The 12,418-nt window shown below is 57.0% G+C and overlaps 1 protein-coding gene across 1 annotated transcript; it reads left to right on the forward strand.

Annotated features, from left to right (window-relative positions):
* Window positions 1–402: 402 nt before the first annotated feature.
* LOC307198525 (uroplakin-3b-like protein 1) lies at window positions 403–12,030 on the forward strand (the record flags this gene model as incomplete). Its single annotated transcript, XM_079945484.1, is given in 10 exon segments — window positions 403–514; window positions 1,368–1,495; window positions 9,204–9,266; window positions 9,401–9,562; window positions 9,566–9,638; window positions 9,808–9,902; window positions 9,906–10,027; window positions 10,599–10,675; window positions 10,952–11,072; window positions 11,922–12,030. Coding segments are annotated over 10 exon segments (1,062 nt in total).
* Window positions 12,031–12,418: the final 388 nt, after the last annotated feature.

Here is a 12,418-nt window from a genome sequence, read left to right on the forward strand (position 1 = left end):
GAACTGCCCCAGGCTCTTTCTGTCCCAGGGTCCTTTTGTGGCTTCTTCTTAGTGCCAGAATCTGTGCAGGTCCCAGGAGCTGCGACATCCTGTGCAGGCCTGGGGCTGCCCCTCACTTCTGAACAGCATCTTCGAACCCTCTGAGGAGCTGCTGTCGCCCCATCGGGGCCACTGGGGCTTAACCGTGGAGATAGGCTCTGAACACACATTGCAACATGGTGAGTGAAGACTGGGCAGGGGAGCCCAGGGGAGGCAACTGACCCCACCTGATGGTCAAGGGGACTTCCTAGGGCTGAGATGAGTCTCAGGAGGCAAATGCAAGTCAGTCAAGTCAGAGGAAAGAAGGAGAGGGTGTGACTCAGGGAGATCAGGTGTAAATGGTCTTGCCCTACGGTGGCACGGATGGTGTCCGGGACCGTGGCAGCAGGGACTGGGGGCCAGGAGGCCAGTAAGAGGGAGGGTGACCTCCAGGCCGATGGAATCAGCCCTGACCCAGCTGGGGCAGATGAAGCAGGTTGGAGGGGAAGAGTTGGATTCTAGAAATATTCAGGAGGTGGCTGGAGGAATCAGGCACTTCTGAGACTTGGGGGATAAGCCAAGAGGAGAGGTTGTGCTCTCCTTTTAAAAAAAGAGGCTTGTTTTTTAAAATAAATTTATTATTTATTTATTTTTGGCTGCGTCAGGTCTTCGTTGCTGAGCGTGGGCTTTCTCTAGTTGCGACGAGCGGGGGCTACTCTTCGTTGCGGTGCGCGGGCTTCTCATTGCGGTGTCTTCTCTTGCTGCAGAGCACGGGCTTTAGGTGCATGGGCTTCAGTAGTTGTGGCACTCGGGCTCAGTAGTTGTGGCGTGCGGGCTTAGTCACTCCGCGGCATATGGGATCTTCCTGGACCAGGGCTACGAACCCGTGTCCCTGGTGTTGGCAGGCGAATTCTTAACCACTGTGCCACCAAGGAAGTCCCTGTGCTTGAGTTTCTGATGTGGGGACGGGTATGAATGCAAAATGGGGCCCTTTATGTTCTGAAAGTGGTTCTATCACCCCAGCTTTAGAGCAGATCCCCAGAAAAGGGGGTTCTGGGAACATCATCTTAGGTCGGTGAATCCACAAATACACTAACAAATTGTTTGTTTTTTAATTAATTTATTTTATTTGTTTATTTGTTTGTTGCTCCGCGGCACGTGGGATCATCCCAGACCAGGGCTCGAACCAGTGTCCCTGCGTTGGCAGGTGGATTCTTAACCACTGCGCCACCAGGGAAGTCCACAGATTGTTAATATTTTACAAAGATGGAAGCCAACCCTGGTCAGCGGGAGGCCACCCTGTGAGCCTGCCCAGCTGTGGGCGTGCTGCCCCAGGGCTGTGCTGACAGGTGTGCCCAGGCGCCACAGAGTCCACAGGGAGAAGGGGTGGCTGGCGGGACCAGTCATCGCCAACACAGGCACCGTCACGCTGGCCCCCGGGGAGCCGTGCCATGAGCCAGACGCCAGCCCGGCGAGGGTCAGCTCGTGACAGCCTTGAGCAGGGTGCTTAGTGAGAACCACATTGTGGAGAATTTTTCATTAAATAATGTTTTAAATTTTCTCCAGGGCTGTATTTGGGGAAGTGCCTCCAAATCCACTGGCCCATAACATAATGGCTCAGTGGCTAAAAACAAGCTCATTGTTAAAAAGGAAAAAACAGCAACGGTTGTGGGGGCGATGACTCGCAAATGACTCATCAGGCCAGAAATCGAAGGAATCAGGATGGAAACCAGGCAACCGGGCAGCATCCCTCCCTCCCTCTCACCCTCTGGGTTCACTTTACTCCTCTGTATCTCTGAACCACCCGTGTCACTCCATCATCCCGGCAGTCCCCAGGCCGGCCACCCTGGTCTCTTGCCGGGGTGTCAGCAGCTGCCCCTTTGCTGGTCTCCCGGTACCAGCGTCCCTGATCCCTACCCGCATTCTCCTCCCAGCATCCCGAGGGACCAGATTATACACCTAATGGTGTCACACCGTTGCTCACAACTCTCAGAGGGATTTCCTGCTGCAAGAACAGAATCCAGATTCATCACCTCAGTCCTGAGGCCCCATGATCCACCCCTTGCTGCCTGAATTCATGCCACACACACCCTCCGTTAGCCCCCATGCCACAGGGCCTTTGCACTTGCTTTTCCCTCAATGTAGACCATTCCTCCACTTCGCTCCCCTTCCTCTAGATCATTCCTCAGCTTCACTGTCGCTTCTTCAAGGAAGCCCTTCCTGACTCTCTCAGCTCTCCTAGAGCTGTGTTCTTTTCTTTCTCGGCACATTTTCTTTCCATTTTGTAATTAGACATTTAAAACGGTGAGCTTTTGCGTCTCCTCCACTAAACTGTAAACTCCAGGGGGGCAGTGATCACGTCTGCTTTGCTCACCAGGGTACTCCTACAGCTAGCACAGTGCCCGGCTCCCAGTAGCTGCTTAATAAATATTTGTTGCCTGAATGCTTTATAAAAGGCGTCTTCACACCGACTGCAATCGGCTGGCCAGGGCACATGCTTCTTTGCCTGGTGCGGGTGTGTGACCGGTGGGTACCCTGGCTGCCCAGGAGCCTGGCATGTCCCACCCTCTGGCTGCTACAGTGGGAGGTGCAGACTCAGGCTCCGCCACAGGTGGGGTTCCTGGGTGGGGTGAGGGGGCCGAGTCCGTACAGAGAAGAGACACCTTTTTGTGATTCTTACAAAGACATCATATGGCTAGCGCTGGCCGGGGGACATGGCAGCAAGAAAGCCATGTCCCCGACATAATATGGGTGTTGCAGGAGCTGGGCAGTCAGAATGGCAATCATCTCTCATGCCCAGGAAGGTGGCCAGTCCCCAGGCACACACACTGTTATAGACAGAACCGTGTTCCTCACAATTCCTGTGTTGAAGCCCTAACCCCCAGTGCCTCAGAATGTGACTGTATTTGGAGAGAGGGTCTTTAAAGAGGTAACGAAGTTAAGAGGTCATTAAGTAAGTTCTTGAGGGTGGGACGTAATCCAGTCTGACTGGTGTCCTTATAAGAAGAGATTGGGACACAGAGACACCCGGGATGCTGCAGAGGACAGACCATGTGAAGAGGCAGCAAGAGGGCGGCCGTGTGCCAGCCAAGGAGAGAGGCCCCAGAAGAAACCAACACTGCTGATGTGATCTTGGCCTTCCAGCCTCCAGAACTGTGAGGAAGTGCTGTTTAAGCAGCCTGGTCTGGGGCCCTTTAGCTGGCGCAGGCTAATCCACCCACCCACCATCACGGTGTTATGGACATGAGCGGTGACGGAGGCGGAGTGCACAGGGCTGGGGTCAGTGATGAGAGCTGACGGGCAGCAGCGTGTGCAGAGGCTTGGAGGCAGGAAGGGCCATCACGCTGGCCCCTTGACCCAGCTTTCCGGGCCTTCTCCTCCCCTCCCTGTGGAGAAGCCAGAGGCCACTGCAGCCACGTCCTGGCCCTCCCTTTTCGGCCTCCACCACTGGTCCCAGGCTTGCATGCATCAAGGAAGAGCCACGGTGGCTGCCTCTTGGCCCTAAATTGTGAGATTTCACTCCAAGGGGGCATTCTACCAAAAGAGCTTTCTGGTTTATGATTCTGGGTTTACGATGCTTTAACTAAACAGGAGAGGTGGTGAGCTGCCTGTCATGAGGGGTGTACAAGCAGACCTGGAAGGGGCTGGGCCACTGTGCAGTAGAAAGATTTGGGACAGGGTGGGGTCAGTGAACTGTAGGGTCTTTTCCCCTTGAAATTAGCACAGACGGGTGTCTGTTAGGGTCTGGTGAGTGGCCCCGAGGTCAAGCTGGTGGCAGGGGAAGGGACTAGGTCACCTGCCCTCTCCCTCTCTGCCTGAAACCCCAGGCTGCAGATCTGGTGTCTCGCTCTGCTGGGGAGGGTGAGCCCAGAGCTTCTCCCTGTGCGCCACCTCGGGGCAAGGTATGATGCTTGCCATGGAGCTGGGGCCTTGTGTGGTAACACAGGGCTGGGTGGGCCTTTGGGAGCATTACCTGGCTGCCCTGTGTGTGTGTCGGGTGGGGGGGGTGTTTTCGGAACCCCACCCTGCCCCATGAGTCACCCCAAAGGTACACAGCCAGGTAGGTCCTTGGGAATAGACTATTCCCCAGGGCTTGGTATGTCCCACTCACCACCACCCCCAGCCCTTCCTGGCCCCTCTGGGCATCCTGGTCCCACTCTCTTCTCATCCCCTGGTCTCTCTCTAGGCCACATGCAGCAGCCCTGGTTGAATGCAGGACCAGGAGGGACTCCTCAAGCCCTGTGGGTCTGGGAAGGAGCCCTCATACCTGGGCCTGGGGGCACAAACGGAGCCAGCTGGGGCCCCAAGTGGGCTGTGGGTATGGACACCCCTGGTACCCAAGGGAACTTGTCCCAAATCAAGCTGAGAGGGGACACTGAAGATTGCCTACATCTGTGGTGTGTGATTAAAAATAGCATTTCACATCAGTAGGGAAAGGACTGATTTTTCAGTATTTTAGGTTTTTTTCAGTATTGGGGTTTTTTTTGGAGGCTTCCTTACGTAGGCATGATTGATTAACCCATTGGCCGTTGATGATTAATCTAACCTCCAGCCCCTCTCCCCTTCCCAGATGTGGGGGGGATGCAGCTGAAAGTTCTAACCCTCTAATCAGGTGGCTGGTTCCCCTGGCAACCAGCCACCCCCTTCCTGTGGTTACTAGGGGATTTCCAAAATCACCACATCAGCAAACTCAGGTGTGGTTGAAAGGGGCTTGTTATAAAAAACAAAAAACAGGCATTTCACCTTTATCACTCGAGCTATTTCAGGGAACAAAGGATGCTCCTTTAGGAGCTGTGGGCTGCCCTACCACAGACGAAGACTATAATATACATCAGAGTAGCCATAGGTAACTGATACAAGGACGCATACCAAACTAAGGAGACTGGATGCCTGGGCGGGGAGGGCAGGAGTGGGATAGAGATGGGCGTGAAGAGAAAAAATTAAAAAATAAAAACAGGACCTTGTGCAGAGCAGTAATGAAGGGTGCCAGAAAAACTGAGAAGGAAACGTAATCCTTTGCTCCTGCAAGGCCTCCCAATTAAACACAGATGAAAAGGGGAAAGAGAGAGAGCCCTGCCTGGGTATTAGAAGACCGAGGGTTGGTTTCCAGCCCTGCCACTGACCGTCCACGGGGCTGAGAAAGTTCCTCTCCCCGTGGAGGCCTGGTTTTCTCATCTGTATAACGAGATTAATAATCGTGCCTGCCCTGCCCGCTTCTGGGGATCTGAGATGAGTCGATGGGCAAGAATGTACTTTCAGAAGGAAGGAGCTCTTCCCATGTTATGATGTCTGCTTTCAACTGCCTTTCAAAAGACAAAAAGAGGGGAAAAAAGTAAATCTATATACTTATCAATATACATTATATTACAAAATATATGTGTATTATAAGTATATATTATATATACATATGTTTTGTAAGTATACATATATTTACATATAAGTATATGTATTATATATACATATAAGTATATATTGGTAGAGAGAGAGTAACATAGTGTGTGTGTATATATAGTAAATATATATATATATGGGAGGGAGAGGCTTGAGAGCAAATACAGCAAAATGTTTACAATTGTTGAATCTGGGTGGAGGCTATATGTATGGGCATTCTTCGTACTATATATTTTCAACTTTCCTAGGTGTGACCATTTCTGTAATAACAGGCTGGCGAGATAAAGAAGCCTTTCCGGGGCTGGGTCTGACCGGGATTCGCCGGCTGGGCCCCAGCTGGACCGGCTCGTGTCCCCCTCTCTTCCACATCTGGGTCCAGGAGCGCTGGTCCCGCTCTCTCAGAGGCCCACACACCTGCTTAACGTTCTACCTGTGCGACCTCCGTGTCCCACGACTAAACGTTGATCTCAGGATGACCTGCATCTCAAGCCCGTCCAGGTAACCGCCAGACGCTGAAGTGGCTGCTTCGCGGACGGCCCTGTGCCAGCCCCTGCGAGCCCACCCCCTCCTCCCTGCCACCCCGTGAGGAAAGAGGGCCGGTTCCTGCCTTGAGGAGCTTCCAGCGGGAGGAGGGCCAGGTGTGCACAGGGATGCACTTGATATAACAATACATTTTATCCTGCCACCCCGTGAGGAAGGAGGGCCGGTTCCTGCCTTGAGGAGCTTCCAGCGGGAGGAGGGCCAGGTGTGCACAGGGATGCACTTGATATAACAATACATTTTATTGCAGTGATTATAAGATGAAGGTACATGCCAGGTGCTGGGAGGACATTAGGGGAGGCACCAAAGCCAACCAGGGGACAGTTTCTAGTGGTGCCAGACCCTGGGGCAGGTAGGACTGAAGGACAAGGGTTCGCTGGGTACTTACTGCAAGGCAGCGAGGGCCCTGCGGGAGGAGCCTGGCCTGAGCCACCTGAGAGGGGAGAAGCCTTAGAAGAGGGGTCCCAGCGACCTTTGGTTTTATAGTGCTTTTTGTTTGTTTGTTTTAAAATATTTATTTATTTTGTGGTTGCATTGGATACACGGGATCTTTTTTGTTGCGGTGTGCGGGCTCTTCGATGCGGCGCGCGTGGGGTCTTAGTTCCCCTGCACTGCAAGGCGGATTCTTAACCACTGGACCCCCAGGGAAGTCCCTCAGCGGCCTTTTGGTTGAGGCTCTCCAGGCGCACGCTCAACTCCCCCGACCTCGTCTGCCTTCCCGAGTTTTTCCGCTCCGCTTTTGGCCCCCAGTTCCTTGGGGGCTGAGTCAGTCACTGGTGAATACAGTAATGTTCAATCTTGAAAAGTCTGGAACTAGCTCGTCCGAGTAAAGAGTTGGTCACAAAAAACCTACTAGGTAATAACATAGTGTGGGTAGGAATATTTTCCTTTTTCGAAGTTCACTGCAATAAACAATTTGCACAGTTTAAGTACATTGGGAAAGGAAGATAATGCAGGTGGGCTGGTACTCAAATAGATTATATAGAGATATAAATTAAATGTGTTTTAATAACTAAAGAATATTTATAATTAATTGTTTAAAAAAATTTTTAAGTGCTCCGCAAAGGAGTTTGAGTTTTAGGAGGGCGGCTCCAGTCAGCTATGGAGCTGGGCCGGCGGGGGTGGGCGCTGGTGCTTGGGGTAGGGGACCACCCTGAGGGTCTGCTGCTCCAGTCCAGGTGAGAGGTGGTCGGTACACGCTCTGCCCACCGGCCCTGGGCCCCATCCGGGCACCTTCTGTCTCGAGGAGGGATTGCCCTGCTCTGGCAGTGGCCAGAGATGGAGGAAGGAGAGAGGGCAGGTCACCTGGATAAGGAGAGGAGGGACGGTGATGTTGGGGAGCCCCCTTCTGGGGCCAGGCGGTAGGGGGACAGCAGGGAGGGAGTGCCCCTAGGCTTGCCTTGGGGGGTGATGCTCCAATTCTGGGTCTGGCCCGGCTGGCTGGGTGGTCTTGGACAAGCCCCCTTCCCTGCTCTATGCCTCGTCTGAGAAATGAGGATAACTCCCTTCTGCAGAGGGGGGCCGTGGGGAGCCGTGGTTGCCAGGTTGGGGGACCGTTTGGACGAGGAGATTCCACAAGGCGCGGCAGGGCTGTCCCTGGGGCTGCCTGGACCCCAGGACTGGCTCCTCTTTCCGTGGCCCCTCCCCAGCCAGGCCCTCCTGGAGCGGGGGTGGGGTGCAGTTTTCCTCTTCAGACCCCTCCCTTGCAATGCCAAATCCTTGGGGCCAGCACATGCAGCCCCTAAGCGGTCCAACCAGTTGTCTGGGAGAAAGGGGGCACGTGGGAGGGGCAGCAGGAGGTGCCAGAAGCAGCCTCCCCCAGCCCAGCAGGCACAGCGGAGCCTCTGGGGCTCCGGATGCTGCAGACAGACCCTCGGACAGACAGACAGTTGGACGCTTGGCCTGGCCATGAGGCTCAGCGGGGGACAGTCTTCTCTTCTGACGGCAAGTGCCGCTGCTGACCTGCCTCCATCTGGGGATGAGTCTGGGTGAGTGAGGGTCGGGCAGGGCAGGGGTGCCCACTGTGCTTCAGGCTTAAGGAAGACAGACCCCACCTCCCCCGCCGCCTCCTGAGTCTGAGTCTGGGGACTGGGTGCCAGGTGGGTCAGGGGAGACAGGCCACCAGAAGAGGTCACAAGACAGACACCTGTCCCCCTACCCCCCGCCCCAAGATTGGGAGCAAGGAATGCTTCCTCCCTCTCTTTGGGCTTCTCATCTCCGTGCCTCCTGAGCCCGATTCTCACCAAATGGCTCCCTCCTTACGCTCCTTCCCCTCCTTCCCCTCCTTCCCCTCCTTCCCCTCCTTCCCCTCCTTCCCCTCCTTCCCCTCCTTCCCCTCCTCCCCGGCCCGAGGAGAGGTTTAAAGAAGTCTTCAAGGGTAACACTTACCCCAAAAGAAGCTCTCCAAGGGGGTCTACAGGCATTGTTCACTGTCAGGCTCTGAAACTGGAGCGACTTAGAGATGCAGCCCCCATGCCCCCATCTCTGCTGTTCCATGTCTTTCCTCTCTTTTAAGCAAACATTAAGTACCTGCTGTATGCCGTGTGCCCTGGGCCTCAGCGTTAGAGCCAGGAGCTCTGAGAGAGGAGGGTTCTAGCCCTGAACCCTTGGGGCTGAGCTGAATTAAAGGGAAATGAATTGCATTGAACTGAACTGAAAGAGGGAGAGGGTTCTGGAGACGTCCATAACGCCCACCTCATCTTTCTTCTGCTCTCCAGTATCTGGGGCTGAGGGACACCTCAGGGGGCCTGGAGAGGAGTTAGGGGTTCTGAGCCCTCCAAGCAGAGCAGCAAGGCTAGACAGGGCTGTGAGGGGCTGAGAGGGGGACAAGTTCTCTAAGGGGAGGGAGCCTTGGGACGGGGTGGGAGGTGCAGAGCACTGGGTGGGCAGGAGAGGCCGCCCTAGGATCTGAGCCAGGACACTTCCTCGAGGCCCACCTCTGGGCCTAGGGTCTTCCTGTGTCACCCCCCCCACCCCCAACCAAGCCATTCATTCCTCTCATCAAGCAAACCAACCTGGACCGTGTGGATGGAGCTGGGGGGGGTACTTGAGAGGTGGGTAAACTGAGGCCTGCAGAGTGTCAGAGCTCAAGGTCACTGGGCTCTGTCAAGAGCCCGGCCTAAGGTCTGGGCTTGGGCTCAGGCTGCCCCAAATCTGAGTGTCACCCCAGCAGGACCTAAGACGCCTTCCCCAGAAGAACTGTGCATGCAGCTGGGGAGGGGTCTCCTGTGCCTCCACCTGTCCTCCTTCCCCAGGCCCTGCCCATCACTGAGACCCCGGTGACGCAGGGGGGCAAGGCCTCCCCCCGACCTCCCACGGTGCCCACCCCTAATAGGCTCCCAAGGCAGGGGCCAGGGGCCGGACACGGAAGTGCCAAGGAGCATTCCTGGTTAACGCCTGACCAGAGCTCCCAGGAAAAGCCCTAACTCCTCCCACTGACGGGGGCTTCCAGGGCCATGAGCCCGTCCCCCCAAGACGAGGCGCTGGGGACCTGGTCATGCTGTCGAGCCTCTTCTCTCTGCCCGCACCGGCCCCAGAGCACATCAGCTATGCGCCCCAGCTCTCAAGCGCCACCCTGGCAGGGAGACTTACCCAGCCCACCTTCACACTGGAGTAGCCGCGGGGCCAGTTCAGTCACCTTAACGTCGCCGACTTTGACGCCATCTGGCTGGTGTTGGCCCACAGCAATGGTGGGTGCTGCCGGGGCAGGCCTCGCTTTCCCCTCTGTGAAATGGGCAGGCGGGCCTGAAGGGAGCAGGGGTAGGTGCTGCCGGGGATGTGGCCAGAGGCTGTCTGGCCTGGCGGGATGGGGTAGAGCCCATGCATCCCCCACCTTCTGACCCTCGGTGCCACCCTCAGCCACCCAGAGCTTCACTGCCCCACAGAGGGTGGAGGACACCCCGGTCCCCGCCAACTTGCCCCAGAGGGGCTACTACGTCACGCTGAGGACCAGCTGAGCACTCTACCCGGGCGGCCAGCCCGGCAACGAGCTCCGGGTCCTCCGTGTCGCCAACGATACCCGCTGCTCCCCGATGACAAGAGGCTGCCACCACCCCCTGCCGGGCCCGGACCCCTACCGGTGAGCGGCCAGCCCCGCGCTGGGGTGGGAGGGCTCCTGCCTGTGTCCAGACCTGAGCCTGAGTGGCTCCCAGCTGAGTGTCTGGGTTCCTGGCTCCAGTTCTGCCAGTAGGAGGAGGGGGCTGGGGCCTGGGAGTCCGCGGTGAATTCTTCCACCTTCTTGAGCAGAGGGCCCCCAACTTGAGCCCCCGCCCCCATGGGCCATGTGGACCATGTGGGTGGAGTCTCCCCATCCAGGCAGGGTGGTGGGCCCTGGCCCCATCTCTCCTCATTCAGGGCTTGATTCACTGATGTTCTGTGCTGAGGCATCTAGTCCGCTCCAGACACATTTCCCAAGAGAGGACCCTAAGGGTCGCAGAGAAGGCAAGGGATGCACCCAAGGCCACACAGCTGAGACATCCCAGTCACAGCTGGGATGGAGCCCCTTCCGGTGGACTCTAAGACTGTGCTTTTAGCTCTAGCCTGTTCCCCCCAGGCCCTGGGAGTCAGGGGGAGAGACTGACAGGCACCAGGGTTGGAGGGTTTCAGGTCCTGGGGACCCCCCCACCCCCAATGCTGGGTCTCCTGTTCAGAGTGAAATTTCTGGTGGTGAGAGACAGGGGACCCATGGCTGAGACAGAGTGGTCCAGTGAGACCCACCTGCAGCAAGGTATGGGGCCAGGTGTGCAGCTCGAACTCTAGGGCTGGGGGCTCCTGAGGACTGGGGGTGGGTGGGGAGGAATGGGCCAGCCCCCAGTCAGTCGGAGCCACCGTTACCATCCTGCTGTCTGCAGGTGCCCCTCCCCAGGCCGCCTGCGAGCCCCGCCCCCCTGGGGCTGCGGTGAGAGGTGGTTGGTCTGGAGGCTGTTCCAGGCCCCCCTTCTCAGGTCAGATCTCTTTCCTCCCTTCTCACCCCACCTGCCTGTGGGCCCCCTCACACCCTCAGCCGAGGCACTCCAGGCTGCCCCAGGGCCCCAGAGCGCGGGCGCCGTGGTCATCGTTGCCATCGTGTCGGTCCTGCTGGCCGTCGTCCTCACCACTCTCGTCACCCTGCTCATCTACACCTGGTAAGTGGAGCGGGTCGGGACTGCCCTGGGAGGGGTGGAGTCCCTCTCCTGGGCCACCTCTATCCTTTCCCCACGCCCCGGCCCAAGCCCCCAGCCCAGGCCCCCAGCCCAGCTTGTTCTGCTGGAAGGGTTTTCCCTGAAGGCCGAACAGGGCTAACAATTGTTGATCAAGGGATCCCCAAGGTTCTAGAACCTCTAGGTGGGGGTGGTGTGTGCATTAACCCCTCCCTCTCTTGTCCCTCTGCCTGACGCCTGCTGAGGGGTTGGGGGGGTGGGGGGCCACATTTTCTGAGTGCTCACCATCTGCCCCCTGGTGGCAAGAGCTGGAATTGCGAGTGGGAGCGCAGAGCAGATGTTCCAGGTGGAAGACATCCAGGTGGAGGTGAATTGCTTTTAATCTAAGCGCTGAGCTTTGACTTGAGCGCTCAAGGCTTCATCTGGGGCCTGGTGGGGAGGGGGTGTCCACCAGGCTTCCTGGAGGAAAGGGACGTCTGGTCCCCGACGAGGATTTGGAGAGGAGGGGGAGGGTCTGGGGGCAGAAGAGTTGCCAGGAAGGCCTGGGCCTTGATCCCAGCTGAGGAAATGGGCTGTATGCTGAAAGCCAGAGAGCGCCAGTGGCCAGCTGTGATCAGGGGAAACAGGCAGATGGTGTTTTAGAGGCATCCTGGGTGTGGGGAGTGGGGGAGGGGAGCGTTGCGGTGGGGTGATGACAAAGGGCAGGGAGACAGAGCTGGATTTGTGAGGTTTAGAGGAGTAGCCTCCAACCTCTAGACAATAGCCATTGGATTTCCATGAGGCCCTGCATTCTTCATTCTCTCCATCTCTCCTCCCCTCCCCCCTCCCCCCCAGCTACGACACCTGTGGGAGCACGTCCATCTCTGGCCCAGGGGAGCTGGCGTGCATGAGAAGATATAACACCCACCACATGTTCAGCCCTTCAGCCGAGGGGGGCTCCTGAGAGGCTCCAGGGGGCCCCCATCTGCCCCTCTGCCTCGCCCCTGGTCCAGGCTGCAGAGCATGGGCTGGGGGCTCGCCCTGCTGCTTCAGAGCCCTGGGAGAGAGTATTTCCAAATAAGGAAGGGGGAGAGGGTGTCCTTAGTCCAAAGCTTGGTCCTGTCCCTGTCAGAAATAAATGTCCCCATTATTGGGGACAGCCCCCTGAATGGCTGTGTCATTGTACACCTGGGCAGTCTCCCTGCATCCCTGTCCCCAGCTTCTCTTGGGAGGATACAGCAACCGGGGGTAAAGCCCAGGGTCCTAGGCCAGCTGAGCCATTGGGGCAGGGCAAGCCTCTCTTCTGGCCTCAATGGCCCTGTCTGTAAAGTGGGGGTGATTCCAGTGGTCCC

The sequence above is a fragment of the Stenella coeruleoalba genome (assembly GCF_951394435.1).
Source record: "Stenella coeruleoalba genome assembly, chromosome: 15".
In the NCBI taxonomy this organism is placed as follows: Eukaryota; Metazoa; Chordata; class Mammalia; order Artiodactyla; family Delphinidae; genus Stenella; species Stenella coeruleoalba.